Raw genomic sequence first — 23,918 nt, 5'->3', positions numbered from 1 at the left:
AAATGTTTGCCTCACAGAAGTTTGAAAATTATAAAGAATTAACAAATGAAAAAGACATAAACAGTTAATGTGAAGAATTGGTTAGAAGTCAATAACATGAGGAAAGTGATGAATATTAATTTTATATAGATAATAGAAATTTTGTTTAGTTTCATTAGTTTTGTTTTTACTTAAAACCTATCTTACTGAAAGTTACTTCTTATATTTATGAATATGTTAAGACATTTTATTGTAATAAAATAGTATGTTTAGCAGTGTTATGATACGTATAATTCTGATATGTTTATCCTTGCACATCTGATATTACAATAAATATAGTTTCTTAAGTTCTTTTAAGTATGAAATATTCATTGTAAGTGTAGTGTCCTGATTGTTATGCCAAACCTGGACTAAACAATGCATATTGACTAACCATAAAAGTTGGATAGCAGAGTGTAGTGATGATTGATGTCCAAATAAATAGTAAATAACTCCAAACAATTTAATTAGTATTTTTTAATTTTTTTTTGCTTGCAGTTCATATAGGTAAATAGAAATACTTTTTAAATATTGTTAATAAAAGCATCGGGTATGTAATATACACAATCAAATTAAAAAATAAATAAAAGTTTTGGTTATGTGTACTATACAATACATAAATACATTAAAGTATTGCAAATGTTTATGAAGTAGTATTATAAACATGTACTTCTGAAATTGTGTATTAAAGTCATTCTATATGGGTACTGTTAAATAGTAATATGTATGTCAAGCATACATATTACTAGATATGTATATGTTTTTATTACAGTACCTTTCTGTTATTTTCTCTGAATTATGTTGTAATCTTAACTCTTGCTCAGTTCTTTTTATGATAGTTTGATTGCACTGGCACTTTTTGATGCAGATTCTTCAGATTTTATGAGAAAGAATAATAATGTTTAAGGTGGAAAAAGTACATTTTTTAATGAAAAATAAAAATTACAAACTTTAGATTATGTTGACTTTGTGTACTGACGAATTGTATGTATATCAACATAACCTATACTTGCTTCTCTAGCTAATCTCATTTAATTAATATTAAATAGTGTATAATATGCATATTTAATGTTAATTGTAGGAGATTAGTGAGCGAGGTTATGTTTGGTTGGTTATGTTATGTTGATATACGTATGATAATGATATGTCAGTACACATATTCAATGTAATCTAAACAACCAACCTACACTTACTTCACTTGCTAACAGACATATTTTTTGTTTAATACATTGTTATAATATGTTAATAGTTTTTTGACAAAGAAGTTGTATCACAAAAAGAGGCGGTGCAATAACAAACAAGTACCCTTTTCACTATTATCAATAGTATGCAGATTAATCCGAACATTTGTTATTTAATAAAAAATAACTTTTCTTAGAAAAAAATCATACTGTACAATTTCTGAATATCTAGTAATTAATATGTCCTCCGTTATTCTTAGTCACTTCATGTACATGATTTAACACTGATTCTACAAGTGTATTTCACACTTTTTTGGTTTTACCAGTATTCCTTTAATAGGTCAGTTTTTGTTGTACAATTCATTTTTGAGTTTTTTGACTATTGTCCAAAGATTTTCAATTCGGTTTAAGTCAGGGGCGTTGCCTGGCCATGCCAGCACTTTGTTTCGTTGTTCAAAAACGTTTTTCACTCTTAGGCACTGTGGCATGGTGCCAAATCTTGTTGGAACACTCCATTGCCTTATGAGAATTTGTTTTGAAATTGTATCGCAACCTATTTCTTCAGAATTGTGATATATCCATCACTTTTCAAAATACCATCCACTGGAGGTAATGAACAAGGGCCTTCAGATGTAAAAAAAACAAAAAAAATATTTATCTGGACATGTTTAACCGATTGTTGGACATGAGCTGGTGATGTATTTTCATCTGATGCTTTTCTAAGATATGGAACAAAGGGCTCCATATGTGGAACCCACGGGCATATGTTTAAACATAAAAATATGACTTGTCAGAAAACATAACATTTTTTCAACTTCTGTAGTCCAGTTAGCATGTGTTTTGGCCTACAATAACCCTTTTTTCATGTTGCTGGCGCTAAAACTGCTTTTAGCTGGCTGACACTTTCTGCCCAGCTGCAAGAAGTTAGCCTCTCATGGTTGTCAAATCTGTTCCACTGGCTGCTAATTCTTGATTTATTTTTACAGCAGATAATTTTGAATGAAGTTTACTTTTTTTCACATATAATCAATCTTGAGTTGGAGTAGTTTTTCTTTTATGGCCATGTTTGCCTTTCCTGAGATGTGAAAGGGAACCAGTTTCTTTAAAATATTTTAAAAAAGCATTCACTATCCTAGTTCAACACCACGCTCAGGAGTTATTTGTTGTGTTAATCTGGTATGCTCAAAAATAGAAACAATTTTTGTACAGTTTCTTGGAATTATGTCCATTATTAGATTTCCTCCCAGAACAAAAAATATGAAAATATGATTTTGTAATAAAAAAATGAAATAAAATTGTCGTAAAACACTATTTACGTAATGAAAATTGCTAAGTAAAAGAGAATAACCTCACATTACACAGGCGACTTAAAGAATGGGTGTGGTCAAGCAATGTAGGTGGAATGTAGAATTCCTTGTGCTCGAATTAATTTGCACGTTGTTTTACTTGGTGAGAGACCCTTCAGACATAAGTGATGAAATAGATTCACTAATTATTTATGATAGCATCAGTTGAAACGGAATGTTTGGATGATTTTGCCAAATATCATTAGGTTAGATAATTAGGACTCTGTTATGATGAAAGGCTTTACTGCAGACATTTCATTGAACAATTCTTATTTTTGTTCCTAGGTTTTCCATAATATGAAAAAGAATTGTACAATTATTGAGTTAGATCATCGAGAGGATGGAGATAAAATTCAAAGTGTACTTCGTGAGATGACTGGTGCTAAAACGGTAATTTTTTTCTCTATATTGTGCAGTTTGAATTGTGTGTTGTGATAACAATTTTTTTTTTTTAAGTAATGGGAAAGGTTTTTCTATAGTACTATTTTATGTTTTTGGGCTTCTTTTTAATAAATTTATTAAATTTGGCCAGCTTGTCAGCTTTTGGTTCTGTCAAGGATCAGATTTTTTCATTATAGCTTTACTCTTTTTTGTTAAACTTTTAACTTTTTTTTTTACAACTTTTAACTGCTTACTTTATTCTTTTGTCATTTTTTCATGAACTTTGTTGTGATCAGCTTATTTCCAATTTAGCACCCATAATGAAATCAAGACCATCAAATTTGATGATCTTATCTTATTTACAGTTTGATTTTTGGTTTTCATTAGTTCAGCTATCAGTGAAACTACTGCAAGAATGGACCTTTGAAAGTAATTGTTTCAGAGTAATTTTTATGTAAGAGTTTGTTATGGTGAATTTTCATCACCCCATTAATTTTTTCTTTTGTTAAAAGACTATTTTTACTATACTTTTTATAGTGTTAAATTTAATTAATAAACTGTTAAAGTAATCCAGGCATATAAAAAATCCAGGTCCCCATTGTTTTGTTTTCTCCAACCGGTTTTCCAGCTACTGCCAGGTCTAGGTGTGTGTGTGTGTGCATGCATGCGTGCATGTGCATGTGTGTGTATAAGCAGATGTAATTACTACTATCAGCTTTCCAGACCTGAGATAACTGCAGGCATAGAGCAGTGCAAGTGTAAATGTACTGATAAACATTTAGTCTAGAACAGACACAGGTCAACCACTCTTTAAGAGGTGTGGTTAATTGAAACCCAAAGAACCAAAAACACCAAAGAGTATCCACAGTCTAGCATTCAAATCCTTATAAAAGCAGCTACCTTTACAAGGAATCAAACTTTAGAACTCTACTTCAAAAATCAGCTGATTTTGTGATGATGAGTCAACCCACTAGACTAACCCTGGTGGGTTAGTCAAAATAATTTTAAATGTAGATTTCATTTAAACAATTATAATTAAAAAACAGCAATCTGTAAGAAATTAAAAGTTTCAAACATTTACTAAGAGGGAATATGAAAATACTGTTTAAAATATGTGCTGGATGAATAAGGATGATTTGTATGAGTGTAAGTGAAGTGTAGTCTTTTACAGTCTCAGGTTGACCATTTCTGAGATGTGTGATTAATTGAAACCAACCACCAAAGAACACCGGTATCCACGATCTAATATTCAAAGCCATATAAAAGTAACTGCTTTTACTAGGATTTGAACGTTGGAACTCTCGAAATCAGCTGATTTGCAAATATGCATTCACCACTAGACCAACCTGGTGGGTTACAGCATCAGGTTTATACAGCATAAAGAAAACTCTACATTTATCATTAACATGAAATTATATATTAAAAAAAAAAAAAACAATTTATTACATATACTGGATTCTTTACAGCCAGTGCTACAGATGGTTGGTTCATCATCCAGATGTTTTTCTTGAAGTTCTTAAAGTTGTTAAAAACTTGTATTTTATGTATTTAACCACATGTTTTGAGAAAAATGTTCTGCTGATGGTGATAATAACTATGGAGAGAACTAACCGGTTGGATTTGAAGTAATTGGAGTAATAAACAATTTTTACTTTCTTACGTTAATCATGCAGGAATAATGTTAAATAAAAAGTTTTAATTCATATAACATATGATGTTCGAATTATCCATAATAATTATATTTATAATTTAATTAAATTTAAATGATTACTACAGAAAAAAACAAAGGCAATAATTTTTTCTCTAAGCTATTAAACATTTGCTAAGAAGGTGCGCTAAAATGCAGCACAGGTACATGTGTAGCTCGATGTATATAGTGTAAACAAATCCATTTACAAAAAATGAATATTCTCAATATCCATTTAATGTAAATTATGAAGTAATTTACATTAAAAATACAGTTCATTTAAAATACACTTAAATATTTACACATCTGATTAAATCAAATGCATAATTCGCTTTAGTTTATGCAACACCTTTGTAATTACAAAAGAAGGAAAGAAGAAAAAATATATAATTTAATGTACATTTATAAAGCTATATTAACACTTTCAGGCCTAGTATATGCTGACAGGTGATTTTGTTCATTAGGCCGGAGCTTGAACATATGTTGGGTTGCTACATTTAAATCTGTCGTAAACAGTGATGGCTTACACTCGTTGCTAGGTCTCTTAGACTCCTTCAGTAGTTCGTTATAATGATTCTGTATGAATTTGAATGCAATCTAGCAGATGTTTTGGCTAATAACAATAAAAACACCTCATGTTCAAGAGCGCTTTAGTTAATAAAACGTAAGGTTACTGGGTATGTTTACATGCTTTGATTTGTGTTCTGGTCTTTATTCTATTCTTTTTTTTTTATTTTAACATTTTATATTGTATGTGGAGTGTTTTTTTTTATTGTAAATATTTGTGATTTACCGGATAAACAAAAAGCAGATTGGTCTGACAATGTTGTATGGGATGTATGTGATACCGATATTTTCAGGTGTAATGGTGAAGGAAATAAACAAAATAAAAGTTTTGAAACTCAACCTGAAGAAATAGGTGAGTTTGTTTTGATTCAGGTTCTGAAAATTTTGAGTTTGATGATGAAGATAGAGACTCAAACTTCGATATCAACCTGATTACTTCATCTTATGATGAAGATGAAATGGAGGTTAGGACTGATGTTATTTCACAGCCTGGCCTTTCCACTGCCCCCAACCACAAATAATTACTTCTCCTATAACTGCAAGGCGTACTAATAAGCGAAAGAAAAGGGATACTAGTGCTAAGAAAAAAACGAAATTGTCAGATACAGATGTAGGCTGGTCATTTGATGATTATTTACTTACTTTACCTAATTTTGAAGAGATATGTGGAGTTACTGTACCTTTGGATGAAACTTCTACACCCCTATATGCATTTTATATATTTTCTGCAGAAAATATTTCCAAATTTATAAAATAAGAGACAAATAAATATGCAAAATCTTATAGATAATCTGCACAGAACCAATAAACTAAAAGTAAATTGTGTATGGAGCAAATGGACTGCTGTGAAAATGCATTAAATTTACTTATTTTTTTCAATTATTCTTCACCCAAAATTAGAGATTACTAGGGTAGTAATAGTTTTAATAATTCTACTGTTTCCAGGCTCTGTTATGTCCAGAGATAGATTCAAAGCTATTTTATCAAATTTACATATAAATTACAACAGCCTTTACATACCACGAGATCAGCCTGGCCATGATCCACTTCATAAAATTTGACCTTATTTAGATTATTTATTTGTTGCGTTCCCCAATTCATTCTCTCCTTATAGAAATCTAAATTTTGATGAAGGTATTTGTGGATTTAGAGGCAGGATTTATTTTCATTTTTATATAAAAAATAAACCTGATAAATATGGAATAAAACTGTTTGTTATAAGTGATGCAGCAACAGCGTATGTACTGAATATTGAGGTGTATAATGGTAAAGGCACTGAAGACAATGCAATTATTTCTTATTTCTCTTTTCAGAGATTATTGCAAAAGTACCTAATAAGGGTCATTGTGTTTTTATGGATACATTTTATTCATCTCCTGCTGTCTTTGATTTCTTATGGGATAACAAAACTGCCACTGTTGGCACCTGTATGCCTAATAGAAGAGAGTTGCCAAACGAAAATGTAATATTTAAAATATGAATAAAAAAAATTAAAAATAAAAAAAAAGAGAAAAAAATATGAAACAGCATTTATTGTGTGTAAAATGGAAGTATACAAGAGATGTTATTGTGCTTTCTACACAACACCAAATGACAACAACTGAAATCACTGTAAAAATGAAAGGGTGAGAAATAATAATGTCAAAGTCTGATGCTTATATGCAAGTATAATTTTTACAAAACTGGTGTTGATAGATTTAATCAGTTTGTTGCATATTACCCATTCAAATGTAAACAGATGAAATGATGGAAAAAACCTTTCTTTCATCTGTTTACTATGTCTTTGATAAATGCCTATATCTTTATCATGCCACAAGACCACCATTTCAAAGGAATAAGTGCAGTCTTGAAAATTTTTATTACAAATAGGCACTAATTTAGCAAAAAAAGGTGCAGCTCTTTGTCAGGTTGAAACTCCCGCTGCAATTACCTCAAACCTGTCAGGATGCCATTTTCTAGACAAAATCTCTGCAACTGAGAAGAAAAGTCAACCAACTAGAGTCTGCAAAGTATGTTTAGAGAAAATAAAACCTTCTACAGGAAGTCTGGGGAAAAAAAACAAGTTGGTGGTGCCCCGACTGTTCAGTTCCGTTGTGCTTACCTACTTGCTTTAGATTTGTTACTACTTGCTAGTTGCATCACTAGGGCTAATTACTGTATGTAAAAAAAACTTAACAAAACTAATGTAAATATATTTAGAAACTACGTTGGAGAACTATGCTTATAAAATTATATGAATAATAAATAATTAGGGTAACTTTTTTTTACACTGATTTATTTTATGATTGTCAGAAGAAAATGTAATATCTAAAATATGAAACACATTTATTGTGTGTAAAATGGAAGGATACAAGAGATGTTAAAAACGTACTGAAAAACAAATCATTTTCAAAAATCTGTAACTTATTTTCATTATTATAAATTTTTGATTTTTTATCATTATAAAGTGTGAAATTTTATCTTTTAGACAGTATATAATGTCATTATTTGTAGTGATTACAACAATCTTGTATGCTTGTTGATTAGTACTATGCGCTCTTGTGGTATTTTTTTGTTTTTATAAAATTTGAAGAAAATGTAGATGGTGACAGTTTTTTTGTAAGTAATCTATAACAAATATTTTATGTTTAATGATAGTTCATTTCTTTCTCATTCAGATGATATAACGTATAGTTTATATAACTACTATACTACGTATATATACTATAATATATAGATGATATAACGTATATAAAATAGATTATGTACACGCATTAGCTTTATTATAATTTTTTTTAGATACCTGAAAAATGCACAGGCTTCAAGTCCAGTCACATTATTAAGGTTTAGGTCTGAAAGTGTTGAATTGTATTCAACTAACAAAATATGTCTAGTTTTGAGTTGAATAATAGATGAGAGAGTCATTCGATTTACTTTGAGAAAGGCATACCCAAAATTGTATCATCGTAAAATGAGTATTTTCATTACAATATACAGGATGTATCTGATGTTTTTGTGGGACTTTCATAACCTATTCTTCTCATGAAAGCAATTGAAAAGTTCATACAAACATGTCTTAAAATGCTTCGTTTGCGAATTATGGGTAGTGAAAGCTTTCATTTGGATTTCAGTTACCCCGGTGAAATTAGTACTTAACATTTGTTAGCAGCTTATCACATAATCAACAATGAATATCAATTTTGAAAATTTATAACTTTGTATAGTTGTTGATCAGCTGTTATAAAAATTACTTTCTAAAAGTTTCTTATATTACATATAAGATTCTTATAAATAAAATATATATATATATATATATATTTTTAAATTTAAGAATGTAAGTTTAATTAAAAGAATTATTTGAAAAGTTTTAAAAAATTAATTTTTTCAGTTTTTAATTAACATATGACATTTGTGGTCGCATTTTGGTTTAAATAGTTAGAATTTAATTTTTTGTACCATTTTGCTTGTCTCACTAAGACCTTTAAAACATGTATCACATGTCCATATGTCCCATATAAAATTTTTGAGATGCACCTGCTCCCTACCCCCACCTGAATACTGAATAGTCTAAATTGGGACCGACTAAGGTAATATTACTTATTGGAGAAGATTTCTAAAGAGAAAATCAGATTACCTATATAGCTATATGAAACAACTACACTGTTGGCTGCCATTTGGATTGGGCATCAGAATTTACTTTTAATTGTATCATTTTTCTCATCTCAAGCTCTTTAAATGATGTATTAAATGACCATTGGTCCCATTTAAAATGTTTGAGTTGTCCCCCAATCCCCTGGCGCTCAAAAATAAAAAAGAGTGAAATATACGTTCATTAAAGTAACCCCTCAGTATAAGGAAGAATGCCACAAACCGCATTCAGGTATCTCAGTTATAAAAAATTGGTTAGAGGGGGTGTAAGTTAAATAAATATATATTTTTAATATTCAAAAGGCAATACATTAACCTTTTGACCACTGTATTAGTATAATTTAATATTAAATGAAATATAAACTGTGCAAAACACAGTAAGTAGATAAGTTAAACTCACCATCTTGTTGGAACCAAATGTTTTGGAAGTTGGGGCCAACAATATTTTGAATGTTTGGAATGATATAGAATTGAAGCCTGAAATCTTTTGTTTAATAAATTAGGATCTGCAGAAATATTGTTCAATATATTTTGCAGAACTCAAGTCTTCGAACTTAGTCATCTTCATTAAGGTCTTGCACCAGATGAATTTTGCAGGATTTGAGATTTTCATTTTTATTCTTTGAATCACTGAACTTTGGTTAATGTTATGTTCTTGTGCTGCTGTTTGAGTTGAGGAATAAGGATTTTTCAGTAAATTCTTGCATAATTTTTAATAATTTATTATTTGTTGCAAATTTAGGCCTCCCTGGTTTTCCCCTATTATTAATGCTTCTTGTTTCTTCTTCATTTGATGGTTTGAAATAGGGTTACAATTATTAAAAGTTGCATTGAAAAATTCACAAACTTCATTATATGAAACTCTAGTACTAAAGCCCCTCATCATTAAAAGTGTAACCCTGTCCTTTTTACTAAGTAACATGTTAATAGGAATGTTAGAAGGTAGCACAGAAAAAATTAATTCATCCTGACCCCATAGGGGAAGACACCCACCATCCCGTCTGTTTCTAGCCCTTATGGGTTTTACTGGAGCTCATCTTCAAAACCTCTGCTTTTGACACATTCCAGTCCACCTCAGCCAGGATGCCACTGATGCGAATAACATGAGTGACATTCCCATCGGTGTACTACAGTTTAATGAACTTAAAACAAAACACATCTTACAGAGTCTTAAGTATGACTGAAAGGACCAAACTAAACAAAGGAACTGAACTATCTACCTGTAGAAGGTAAAAGTGAGTTCAACACACAGTACTGAACATAAAAATATTATATGGAACAATAACAACACAGTAAGATTGAAACAAAACAATGGACAAAAACATCAACAAAAAAACAATTAATAAAACAAAACGACAACAAAAACAGAATACAAGAGAAATCCAAGCAGTAAAAATAGTTGTAAATTACAAAAGTGGCTTAAAATTTGGTAAAGGTAGACAAAATTAATTTTCTAACTGAGCATAATAAATTCTCATATGAGATTAAATGAAACACTAAATGTAATAATTCACAACAATGAAGTAAGCTTCATTTTTGCAACAATTGTAAGAAACTATCAATGATCAGCATGAAGCAAAAACTAACGAAGTTGCTCCAGGCTTTGACGGACTAGGTAAAGTACCTCTGCTGTTGCAGCGTTGAGTACTGGCAAGAAGAAGGATAGTTTTGGTGGAAGTCTGTCTTTCCATTCGGTCTTTAGTGTAAAGACCAACAATAATGCACTGAAAATCACTTCAGTTGGTACACCACCAAATAAAATGACCATTGCAGCAACGCAGCAAACTACTAAGATCCTATTGAAGGTATCTACAAAAAAATCGTTATAAAATACAAAATGTTATAAAATTCAAAAAGAAAAATCAGATAGTATTTGACAAATAATCTGCATGCAACAGAAAAAAGTGTTTCATATGGCTACAAATATTATTCAATGGAATGTTTGCTGTCTCCGTTCTTTCTGTGAGAATATTGAAATCATGCTGAAGGAAGAAAATCCTTTACTACTCCTCCTCTGTCCATAGGATGATGTGTCCTTTCGCGGCTGCCATCAAACTGAGGATAAAGAACCTGAAGGAGTGGCTATTTTCCTGAAGAAATCGTGTTAGCCATGCTTATTCCGCTTGTGACAAACATCCCTGCAGTCTTAGTGAAGATATTGGCACCATTTAAAATGAATATCTGCAACTTATACCTTCCACCAAATTCTGATAACAGTGAGGATGATCTGTTCTGTCTGTTTTCAGATTCCTTTACCCTGGCTAATAATTAGTGATTTCAATGGCCCGTCACCATTCTTGGAGTTCATCATGATGTTCTTCCCAAGGCACTACAGTTGATCGACTGAGACAAAACTTAGACTTCTGCTAATTGAACAATGGATCTTACATGTTTGTATCATTTCATCAGGTACATTTTAGTACATCGACCTGTCTTTATGTTTAGCAACTCTACACCCACGTCTTACCTGGTGTATCTCCAAAACTTTCTATGGAAGCAATCATAAACTGATTGTCTCAGTTGATTAATACCTCGGTGTTGGCCATACAAATGGGTGGTTCAGAAAGCAAACTGGGTCGGGTACAAGGATTACTTTGGCCAATATGACAAAGAGTGTGGTAGTGTGATCCACCAACTTGCCAAGTTTAAACACCAAATTCTTGATAGTGTGATTAAATTCTTCCCTTTATCATCTGGAAAACCAATGTGGTCTGTTGTTCCTTTGTGGGATGAAGGCTGCACTCATGCACTAAGGGATCATTGCAGAGCATTATGTAATTTCAATTGAAGACCTAGGACTGAATAGCTCTGTGCCTTCTGTAATGCGAGGACTGATTGCAGTTGAGTGTTTTGGTGTGCTGAACAAAAGTTTTTGCTGAATTATGTCAATTCCATTTCTTGGACAACACCATCATCATCTGTTGTATGGAGAAAAGTTCTGGCTCTGTGTTGATCACTACAATGTCTGCATCCAATTAGACTTGAAAACAGTGGCATCCTCATAATCATGCCATTGGATGTGGTAAAAACGTTTGGAAACATGTTTATGGCAGTTTTGCTTACATCATCGTATTGTCATGAGTTTATCAGGTATAAGTCAGGTAGAAAGTCTTCCATTTGTAATTGGAACTTTACAAAATGAATTAAACATTCATTTATTTTGATGAGCTAAGGTGTGCTTTGAGTATTGTCGTTACACTTTCCCTGGAAATGATAACATTAGGCTCAGTATGTTTTCTCACCTCTCGGATGCTGCATTATGACATCTTTTGTATATCTATGATAGAATATTTTCTGATCACGTTTTTCCAGATTCTCGGTCAGAAGCATTGGTGATTCTTGTACTGAAACCTGGTAAAAATGAATCATGCCCCTCCAGTCGTTTGACCATTGACTGATGTGGGTAAAACATTTAAAGGAGTTGAAGGTAAAATGTTTAAGAAATGCTAGACATGCTGAGAGTTCTATCCAATGCGCATTAGGGAGCTGATCGTGTATGCATGTTGCATTTTTATTGAGCTCTGGTCTATTCCCGTTTAAACTATGGCTGTGTGGCATGCTGTTGACATGAGCCACTACTCTAAAGATGCAGTTCACAATTCATTTATCTGTCTGGCTACAGGTGTTGTTCATTCAAGCCCTTTGATAAATCTACTAGTGGATAGTGGTAACCCATCTCACTGGAATAGAAACCAAATGATCTGGGCTTATATAGATTGCATTAAAGCCCAACCCGTTCATCCTACCTTTGATGCGGTGTTCTCCATTCAGCATGTAAATTGATATGAGGAAAAGCCAAGATCTACTTCTCCACTAGCCATCAGAGCTCATCACCTCATCTTATCTCTAAATATACAATTACCTCTTATACTTGCTGCACAGACACCCTTTTGTCTGTGATATATAGTTTACCATTTCTGAAATGACTCAACATAATACAGCTGTGAGCTTCTGCTGGATCCCCAGCCATATTATTATTTCAGACAATGAGAGTGCTGATCATGCTGCAAAAGAGGCTTGTTTGCAGCCTGCTTTCACCAGTCGTGTTGTTTTGAATCTTGTTTGTTCTCTGAAGAGTGTGGTTCATGATGAGTGGCAGAGTGAATGGAATGCTACCATCAATATTAAACTTTGTTCAGTTAATAAAGATACTGTCATCCTGGAGCTTTTCATGTGGGAATAATTGCTGTGAGGAGGTTATTATTTGCCATTTGTGAATAGGACACACTAGGCGCCAGCCATAACAGAAGTGGATGAAGAACTTCTACCTAACCTCTCCTTTAACACTTGCATATAAATTAAATTAAACCAGCAATTGTGACTCCTCCGGAGAAGGGGTCGCATTGCTCCCTCCAGATAGTTAGTGCCCCGTTGTGGCGTATTCTTGCTAGCCTATGAAGCGTTAGCACCGAAAGGACTTCAGTGGACGGTGTAAAGAGGAATTACGTCGGGAGGACAGGTTGCATAAGCCTAGCCTTCCGCGGTCGGCCCATAAAATGGGTTCGATAACGCTGGTTTAACAACGGATTGGAATGCAATTAAATCTGTCCTTAAAACACAAAATACTAAAAAAAGACAAAACTTGAAAAATTAGACCCGTCATTTAAAAATAAACCTTAAAAAACACGCTCGATAGAATCATCCAGCAGCAAGGGACTCTGTCCAGGTTCTGCGATCCGTAGGGAGAAATAAACTCCCGCCAACATTGCATTCCATTCCACTAGGCGCACTCATAGATATCTGATGACTCAAACTGATGTAGCACCCATTTTGTTTGTGGTAACTGCCAACTGATGGTATACCACATACTAGTGGACTGTATCTGTTATGCGGCACTGTGTCAGAAATTTAAATTTGGGGCTAACGTCAGAAATATTTTATGTAATGATAGACTTATCAAATGTCTTAGGATTTCATAAGGCTGTAGATCTGGTTTCAAAAAGTTGATTATTCAATCTTTGAATGTCATGTCGTCTGTTTATGTCACTTGGCGTATGCCAGATGGTATTTTTGTTCAAAGTTAAATTTTAACGGTTGTATTTAATTGTTTTTAATTCGCTTTTGGCATACAACATGGATATTTTCCATCAATTGTGTGTTTATATATTGCTTTTGTGTAATTTTTAGGTTAATCTTTTAAATTTTTTTTACAAATATTGTGTTTGGGTGATAATGAGGACACTTTGTTTTGTGGCTAGGAAAAAAAGAAACAATAGGTCACAATATTTGTTTTTCATTTACTCATTAAATTACAACAAAAAGAATTTTCTGTGTTGAAGAATAAAAATTTTAATTTTAACTTTTAAAATTAGATTATATTTAATTTAATTTATTTTTTTTACATAATCAATTCTCTCACTTTTTCCACATTTTCATTGGTTGTTGATGTGCTGGGATGTGTAGGGTGCTCATCATCTTCAGTATCTTCACAACCTTCTTGAAAATGCTTTTACCACTTGTAAACCCTTGCTTTATTCACATCAGACTCATCAAAAACAATATTTAACATTTTTAAAACATTGCTTCCCTTCATTCCATTTTATAGCAAAATTTAATGCAAATTCTCTGATCCATTATTTATACAAATAAAAAATTGTCGATTGTACCAAAACACATGTTATCCTTTTGATAGCTGACAACAGACTGAACATCCAATTTGGCTAAAAATGTACAGATACTTTTCAGACATGTTTACCAATATAACAATGAAAAAATCCTGAGAATCGGACTAATACAACCTGTGAATTTCAAAATTCTCATTACTTTTTGAACACACCTCATGTGTATATATACAAATACACAAATACATATCCCCCTGCTGAGTTGTAAGCAATGTATTTACTTTAGTACATTGTTCCGTAATAGAGAGTGGATGTATTAATTTGTTGATTTAAACTTTCTATCATACTTTCTTATGTCATGAGAAATTTGAAGCAGTGAGCTAAAAGAGGTTCTAGTAAAAATTACCTTCTGTGAGAGTAATTATGTTCACTGAACAGGATTTAATTTACAGGGCCAAATATCACCATATTTCAGTGCCTTGGCATGCTGATATGGGACTCGGCATACATATGACTGTATATTTAGCTCAGGATTGCGGATAACAAGAAATAATTTCAACCTCTTACTTTCCCTAGTAAGCCTGGCAAGGCAGTCATTTTCAGGAGGGAGGTGTGACTCATTTCAGATTATCTACAATTGCTTTCTATATCAGCAAATATTTTTTATGAAGATCAAACATTATGATGTGGTTAATTTTGTTTATCTTCAGTGTACTTTTTTAGATTAATGTGAGGGCACAGTTTCTTATAACACACCTTTCCAGAAAGTTTAATGGTGTTATCTAACTTTCCTTCTTCTCTTGTTTTATTTTATTATTTTACCTCTTGTAATAATTATTCTTGGTGTTTTGAAAGGATATGAGATGTTAAAATTTTTAGTGTGATGGATCTCATATTCATCTGATTCTCTTTTCTTTGACAGAATAAATAATTTTACTTTAATTTGAATCTAAGTGTATTTTTCCAGTTTCATAAATATTTAAAAAAAAAATATTGAGCCTACTTTGCTTAAAATGCCTAGCAATTCTAATTGTTTCAATTCCTACTGTTTTATTCTTGTTTAGCTCTTACAAGAACTCACACTGAAGTTGACAATCTACAAAATCAATTTGTTTTTTCTGGAAATCTAATTAAGTCTTTTTGTGTATTCTTTCTTCGTATCCCTGCACTGGCTGTTTGCTCTTTGTTCTAGTTGCATACTCCTTTCTCCTTCAATTTATCTTTCAATAGTTTCCTGTATTTTGATCACCTCCACTTGTAAAGCTTCCATGCAAGAGCCATTGGAGGACTGTTTTTCTTTTGGTGGAATAATTTTACCCAAAAACTACTAAAATATTAGATAAAAAGATAAGAGAAATGAATTCTTCAGAAAATACACTCTTTTATTTTAGCAGTATTAAAAGGTGTTGTATAAATGGTAACCCAGTAAAATATGTTCAGAATGAACAAACTATTTGTTCACTACTTGTTCCCTTAATGAAGGTTATATCGTAAATCATTCCGTTAATCTTTTCACGGGTAACCTTATGTTTTGTTCTATGTTAGCAACTTTAAAATGATCCTTACTTCTAAAATGCTTTCTCTTAATTACAAGAATTATGATTCTTAAAAAGAGTTCATATCATAGGAGTATGTTCAACATTTTGGAAAAACTAAACCAGTTTCACGTAGATCACTTAACAATGTAATTTGTTTTATGTTTAATTTATGCATTACAGATTTGGTAGATTAATTCATTGACAGATACTATTATAGCTAATACAGTGTTTTAAGGCAGCGGTTACTGAATGATATGACTATAAAATGTAGAAGTAAAAATAAGAGTACTGGTGTTTTATGTGGCACTTTGTTTCAGGTTCCTAGAGTTTTTATCAATGGTGTCTGTGTTGGAGGGGGAACTGATGTTAAGGAATTATATGAACGTGGTGAATTGGAAAAAATGTTGGTGGCAAAGTGATTACTATATTCAAATATTTAATCTAGAACTGGTGAAACAAAAAAATACTTGCTTTATATTACATATTATATTTTTCTATTTAAATATTCAATCACAATTATTTCTTCTGGAGCTGATATTTTGTGGTATATTCATGTATATTTTAGTGGTAGATGATAATAAATGGTGTGGTGTTTCAGTGTAATATATTTAATTAGTTTTATTGTAAATTGTATCTTTAATTTATTATTTTTGTAAAGAGATACTTTGTGATATTAATTTTTATGATTAATTATTGTGATTTTTATTGGGTATATTTTTGTTTTAAAATCATATGCAGAATTATTTGCTAACTAACTACTAAGTTTGCTTTATTAAAAAAAACAGTTCTGAGAGTGTTCTACCTGACAGATAAAATATTAGATTATTTGGAAAGCTGTAAGTTTTATATATTAAGGTACTTTTTCAGTTTAATTTTTTTAAGGTAATTTTTCAATGACTAATTTTACACCATATTCATTCTTTGTAAGTATTTCTTATTTTAAATATAATATGAAATAGTAACCTAAGCACTTGAAAACTGTATTTTTTAATGCTTAAAGTATAATTTAAAAAAAATGTTAATGTTTGTGATAATGATTAAAGAACTTTGTTCGTGTAATTTTGCAGTTCATAGTTCCCTAAATATCCTGTTAATTTCATTATTTACTGTTTACAAAATGATCAATTAAAGTTTATTTTAATTTAATATTATTTTTACTTTGTCTCCATCTTTGCTAAAAAATATGATATCTTCAGGGTCATGCAAATACATGAAATTTTATTAGGAGCCCTGAAATTTCTTCAATTGGAGAATTATGTTCATTTTTTATAAATATGTTGCTAGAAACTGAATTTTGCATAAAGCATGAACTAAACACATTACATTAGATAAACAATTCCACCTATTCTTTGGAATTTGTATTATTTACTATAGATTTAACTTCCACACCTAGATTCACCAATCTTTCCAGATAAATAAAATTAAATAGCTTTTAGGACATTGTGCAATGCTTTTATTCCATAAAAAGTTCAACTAAGAAACACCTGTCCAAATCTTTAAAGAATATAAAATTAACTCTTAGTCTAATCTGTTAATTTTGGGTTAATTACAGTTTGGAGTTTTTCTCCTATCAGTTTTAAGTATAATTTTTTTACCATTGCAGTAATTAGTTCCTTTCCCACCTTCTGTATTGATCGTATAAAAATAAATAACTAGTTCATGAATATAAGTTCTCTTAAATTAGTTCTCATTAAAGAATTGCAAAAAGTTGGTATAACAACTTTTTGTAATTCTTAGGTTGGCTATGTTAGCCAACATACCTAAGGTATGTTTGGCTTCATTATTAAGGCATTGATGTTTTGAGGAATTGTTGAAGTATATTGTATTACTTCATCTTGAATGAATATAATCTATTTTTTAATTATTCTTTTAATGTGTTAACTACTATCTTTGTAGCCAATGCTTCCTCTTTTGTTGTCCTTGTATGCCACTTCATATTGTGTATGGAGCTCCATTATTCTGTTAACTTCTCTAATCATTTGGCACTGTTATAGGATATTTATTCTCTTACTGAGGCATATGGTACAATTTCTTCAGATTCTTCAAGCTTTGTCTACAATGAGCATTTTTATTATATAATTTGTTGTGTCTGGTTTTTTTCTCGCGTAATTTAGATTATAAAGGTGTATTTATTTTTGTTTTTTAAATTGATATATTTCTACTTTAAAATAACAAAAGCATAAATTAGAAACAAAAAACTAGTGTGTATTGTTGTGATTGTGAAAATCTTTAAGCTGAAAGTTTATCTGTTTGTTCTCATAACATTTGAGAACCAACTGACCAATTGCTATAAAATTTGCAGGATAGGTTTAAGTTATTCCAGGGAAGGTTTTAAACCATAAACTGAGGCCCTAGCCCGTTTGGTGGTGAAGTTGCAAATTAAAGATATTCATAAAAAAAGATTAATTTTTTACTTCATTATTTTATTTTTGTCCATTGTAACAGAAATAAGCTATTAATTTTTCATCATCAAATGCATGTGTACTTTAGTTATCATAATTACTACTATTCCGTCTAGTAATTAATTTTTTTTCAGATTTCTATAAGCCTGTTCACTGTTATTTATCAGTATTATTCTCACAACCATGAGGGTAATGAACACTAAGGATCCAGGGGGCTGAGGTCAGTGGCTAGACAGGAATGGCTGAGTGAATGGCAAGCAAAGTGGTGAGCCCTGCTGGGGTATGCCTAATTGCCCCAAGGAATCCCTGGGTTGGCTCTGGGGTTTGCCTAGGGTCCAGGGGGGCAGAGCCCCAGTCGGCTAATAATAAATAAATTCACTTTAGCAACAGGACATAGTCAGTCAAACTTAACATTTACTTGTCTTGGTAAATAATTATTTAATTTAATAAATTTTACAAGAATACAACATTGTCACAAATTATTTACTTATTTTTGGCTTATATCTGCAAAGAAAACTGTAATCTGGGAATACAGTTGGGATTATCTATTAGATAAGTTATACAAAAACACAGAATTTCCCATAATTGGAAAACTTTACTGTTATGGACGTTGAAATATAAAAACCCATTTTCCCATTCTCTGTCAATATATTTCCATGAATTTGGAACATTCTTAATTACCATACTTCAATATTTGTAAATGTCTACAAGAGTGGGCTGAAAATTTTCTGCCCTGACAAAGAAATTAATAGTTTTTTTTTACTATTATTTTTCAGTATAATCTTAAAGACTAATAAACTTTTCATAACATGCTCTAATGCAGTTATACCGCTTTATAATGCGATTCATCAAGCTCCTCAAAATACCCATTTACAGCATCAATGACTTCCTTGTTGCTTTCAAATCTATGTCTGCCAAACCATTTTTTGAGGTTAGGAAATAGATGATAGTCACTGGGTGCTAAATCTGGTTATTAAGGCATTGGGAAAGCAATTGGAACTCAGTTCATTGATTTTAGCCATTGCAATAATTGATGAGTGTGCTGGTGCATTGTCATAGTGAAACAAGATTTTTGGTGTGGTCATTTTTGTTTTACTTCAAACCTAGACCAACAGAGATACTGATCTGAAATTTGGTGTACAAGCTAGTGAAGGATAGTACTTGTAAAGTGCCAGTAAGCAATTAGAACTGCTGGTGCTATATATGTCAGGCCAACTTCAGGAAACTTCAGTCCACCCTCGTATAATATGTTAAGATGAAACTAAGCCAATCCATAAATCTATTAAAAAGTTATACATAGAATAAATTAATGTTTTACACATTGAAATTTTTTGTAATCTGCAAATGTTATTGTGATGTAATATCAAGGACTGTACTGCCACTACATATCCTTTGGGCTATTGATATTTGGTAAGATTCAAGGAGTGGTAGGTTGCTACCAACTCAAGTGAACTTTTGAACTGAGAATAACAAGCTGACTTTTTGTCTTTACCGTAGGTGGGTTTTTTTTGGATGTCTAAACTTATTTTCTAAGATAAGAAAAACTGAACCACTTGTGATTTATTTAGTTCTTGATTTTATTAAATATATAAGGTGATAATTACTTTGAAGCCGAAATCTCAGTCTTAAATTTTAAAAAGTTCAAAAAAACATTAAAATATTCATAACATAAAATTGACCAATATTCATTGTAAGATTTTCTTCTTTTATTGTAACTGGAAGCTATAGTAAACTGCATTCTGTACTGTTCACTTTATAATTAACTACATACAGAGGAAGCAAAATCAATTACTGTAACCAGTTTTTTTTTCAGACATTTGAAAGTGGTCTAAAAACTCATGATTCAACCTGTCATGAGCCTTCTTGGTCAGAGTTATCAATTGAATTCTTAATAGAAAAGAGTATAGCTGTTCTCATTAGACATTAAGGTTATGAAATTTCAGTCTGGTTAGGTTGACCCACCGGGTTGGTCTAGTGGTGAAAGCGTCTTCCCAAATCAGCTGATTTGGAAGTCGGGAGTTCCAGCGTTCAAGTTCTAGTAAAACCAGCTATTTTTACACAGACTTGAATACTAGATCGTGGATACCGGTGTTCTTTGGTGGTTGGGTTTCAATTAACCACACATCTCAGGTATGGTCGAACTGAGAATGTACAAGACTACACTTCATTCACACTCATACATATCATCCTCATTCATCCTCTGAAGTATTATCTAAACGGTATTTACCGGAGGCTAAACAGGAAAAAGAAAAAAAGTCTGGTTAGGTTAAGTTGACTCAAGATCAGGTGTCTCACCTACCACTGTGACCTGTGACCTTCACAGTGGTATGAAAGGGAGATTGTGAAATTAGCCCACAAGTTTACACAAACAATAATGAAATCTTTTTATGAGAAAAAAAAATCATTTATTATAATCATTTTACGTACATGTATAAGTACACATGCAAAGAAAATAAATTAATGAGATGAGATGGTAGCATTTATTTTTCATTTAAGTTTCTTCTTATTTGCATCTACGTTAGAAACATACAAAAGCAAATTGTTTTCAAGTGATAAAATTTGATTTAGTTTTTGGCGCAACCATAGACAAAAAACCCTTTTCACAGAGGTAAGACCTGATAGGAAGATGGAGGATAGGGACTAATATTATCATTGCTTCTGAGAATAAATTTTCATATTCACTAGCAAGCCAAAATATCTAAATCTTCAGATGTGAATTGTAGTTATAATGTTTTATCAGCAGATATTTTGATGATCTGGTTGTGAATCTCAACTGGTAACTTAGCAGCTGCAATAATGTTTTCAATAAATGGATTCAGTACCAATCTCTTCAAGAAATCATTTTTATCCTTCAGGAAATAGTCTGTCAACTGAATTTTAGCTCACGCAAATGCATCTTCATTATATCCAAACTGTCTTTTGATCAAAACTATCTTTTCATCCAAATTTTTCTCAATATAATTACAAGTTAGTGGAAACATTTAAACATTTTTGCTTTGAAGGTGAATAATCCAGATATCAAGCTTCTTAATGAAACCATGAACTTTGTCTGTCATTAACGTAATATTTTTATCATGTACTTGTAAATTCAAATTTAAGTCATTTGAATGTGAAAATATATCGGCTAAGTAAGCCAATAGCAACAAATACTTATTATTCTGTAAAAACATCGAGACTGGCGTTTGTTTATTTTGGAAAGATATTAATTGATCTTGCAATTCCAATAACTGGGCTAACACTTTTCCTCTGATAACTATCTGACTTCTAGCTGGAAAAGAATAAACCTTTTACTTTTGTCCATTTCATCACATATTTTAGCAAACAATTTTTTCTGTAACAGTCGACTTTCAATAAAATTAATCATGTTTAAAGCTTTATAATGAATTTGTTTTTCACCATTTTTTTGGGGCAAGAGTATGTCTGTGAATAAAGAAGTGTGTTCATTCTGCCCTTGGTATAAGAAAGACAACCTTTTAATATTTTTCAGAATCCACTTTTCTTTCCTGTTATTACATTTACATCATCACTGTATACTACAGTACATTTTGTCCAATCTGTCATAGTTTTCAGTAGCTTCATAAAAAAACATCAAAAAGACATTGCCCTGTTGCATAACCAAGTATTGATTTGCAATACTGTGTTAAATACTTTTGATTTGCAAAAAAAATATGTTGTTTTGTTGCAAAACAACATAGTTAGAAAGCAGAGTTGTTTTTGCTTCTTCCATGACTATTAAAACACTGACCATGTCAATTGCAGCAGGCAATATGAATTTTTCTGCGATTGTATGGGGTTTGGATATCTTAGCTACTCCTAATGTTACGAGGTAAGATGCTTCAAGTGTATTTTTATCAGATGGCTTGATTTACAAATAGAAGCTTGTTGATTTCTCAAAGTATGTAACTTTCTTTCTAAAAATTCCATGAGGTTGCTTTTTTTATGATCCTTTATTTTTAGTATCCAAGTGTCAAATTTTGATGGTTTCATGCTTTCATCACAGAGGGAGGACATGAAAGCAAACAACACACTGTAGCTTTCTATACAATGAGGTAAAATCATAATTTAAATAACTGTCATTGTACAATCGTGTCTTTTTACCAGTTCATAAAGACACCAGATACATGCTTCGAATTCAAAATTAAACTGACCTTCTGCCTCTTTTACCCTGCTGAGATCATGACATGTTCAAACATAATATCATACACAGTATGTCTGAAAAGTTACTGAACTAAATTTCTGTAGTCAATGCAAGTAGCGCCATCTCTCGGACAACCAAGAAAGTATGTAGTATGATAGCTGATGAGTGTGTGTACAAAATTTGATCATGTTTCATCACTCCAGTCTCGAGATTTGGCCGCATACGTGTAGTGTTCATGTGACTTTGTGCGAGCTCGCTACGTGGAACAGAGAAGCGCAATAAAATTTTGTTTTAGACTTTAAAAATCTTTCTTTGAAACTTATTCTATGATTCAGCAAGCATTTGGTGATGAAGCTGCATCTCATAACATACACGTGGTGGAAGTGGTTTAAAGACAGTAGAGAGTTGTTGGATAATAACGAACAAAGCAGGAGGCTGTCAACAGCTGTTCGATGAAAACATTGCAAAAGTATGCACGTAACTGTTCAAACCGTGAAATCTAAGTTCTATTTGGACATAATGAAATGCCTGATGCATTGCATTCATCGAATCCAGCTCAAGTACTGGCATCCTGGCAGTTGGACTTTCTTGCACGACATGCCTTGGCACATATGGCAATAGTTTTAAGATGTTATTATGCAGCAAATCGCCAACTTATCCCACCGGACTTGGCTCCAACAGACTATTTTTTGTTCCTGAAACTCCAAGTTGAAAAGCTGACTCAAGAAGATGAAAGACCGCTTTTTCGGCGACATTCCAGCCATCCAAAGGGCTTGCACTGAGCAGTTGAAGGCAATCCCATAAATTGATTTCTCCAGAGCGTTTGACAGGCTCTACCAGTGCTGCAATGAGTGTATAACTAGAGAAGAGTTCTATGTAGAGGGCTCATATGAGTAAGTTTGTTTATCTTTAAATCTGTATCTTTATTAAATTTAGTCCGGTAACTTTTCATACATACTGTGTGTGCATGTTTGGACTGATGTTCTTACAGTGAATGTTGTTAAAGAAGATGAAATTACAAGGAGTTTGTACACATCAAGTTGGAACATGTAAATTGCTCATGTTTACATCCGCTCGCTATCAAGACAGATAAATAGCTGTAACTAGGTTTCATTGACTTGGGGTTGGGGCATTGTAAAATATTCATATTTTGTTTTACCTTTTGGGTGTAGTGGAGATAAAAAGGTAGATCATAATTGCTGTGATCTAGAATGTAACACTATAAGTTTAAAATAGGATTAACATTATAACAGACCATGAAAAACCTTTTTAAATTTATTTATTTGAATTCAGAAGAATAAAGTGTATTTGTAATAATTTATTTATTACAGATTAAATATGTTCTGTAAAAGTTAGAGGTTAGTCTACTTAAAATAAATAATGATCTTCACAATTAATTATAAATACTTTTGAGATGAGAGTCATCCATTTTTTACTTCAGTTAATGTAAAAATTAACTGCACAAGATTTAC

The 23,918-nt window shown here is 31.7% G+C and overlaps 1 protein-coding gene across 5 annotated transcripts in view; it reads left to right on the top strand.

The window, feature by feature from the left end:
* The window catches only part of LOC142329728 (uncharacterized), a 31,340-nt gene extending 14,288 nt beyond the window's left edge, over positions 1–17,052 (top strand). For all 5 annotated transcript variants that reach the window (XM_075374464.1, XM_075374481.1, XM_075374472.1 and 2 more), the window contains exons 4-5: positions 2,831–2,935; positions 16,224–17,052. In XM_075374464.1, the coding sequence (XP_075230579.1) occupies positions 2,831–2,935; positions 16,224–16,325 (207 nt within the window). In that variant the 3' untranslated portion in view covers positions 16,326–17,052. The remainder of the gene's footprint in view (positions 1–2,830; positions 2,936–16,223) is intronic.
* Positions 17,053–23,918: the final 6,866 nt, after the last annotated feature.

This window comes from Lycorma delicatula, chromosome 1 (assembly GCF_047948215.1).
Source record: "Lycorma delicatula isolate Av1 chromosome 1, ASM4794821v1, whole genome shotgun sequence".
Lineage (NCBI taxonomy): Eukaryota > Metazoa > Arthropoda > Insecta > Hemiptera > Fulgoridae > Lycorma > Lycorma delicatula.
This window is presented reverse-complemented; position numbering and strand designations above follow the sequence as displayed.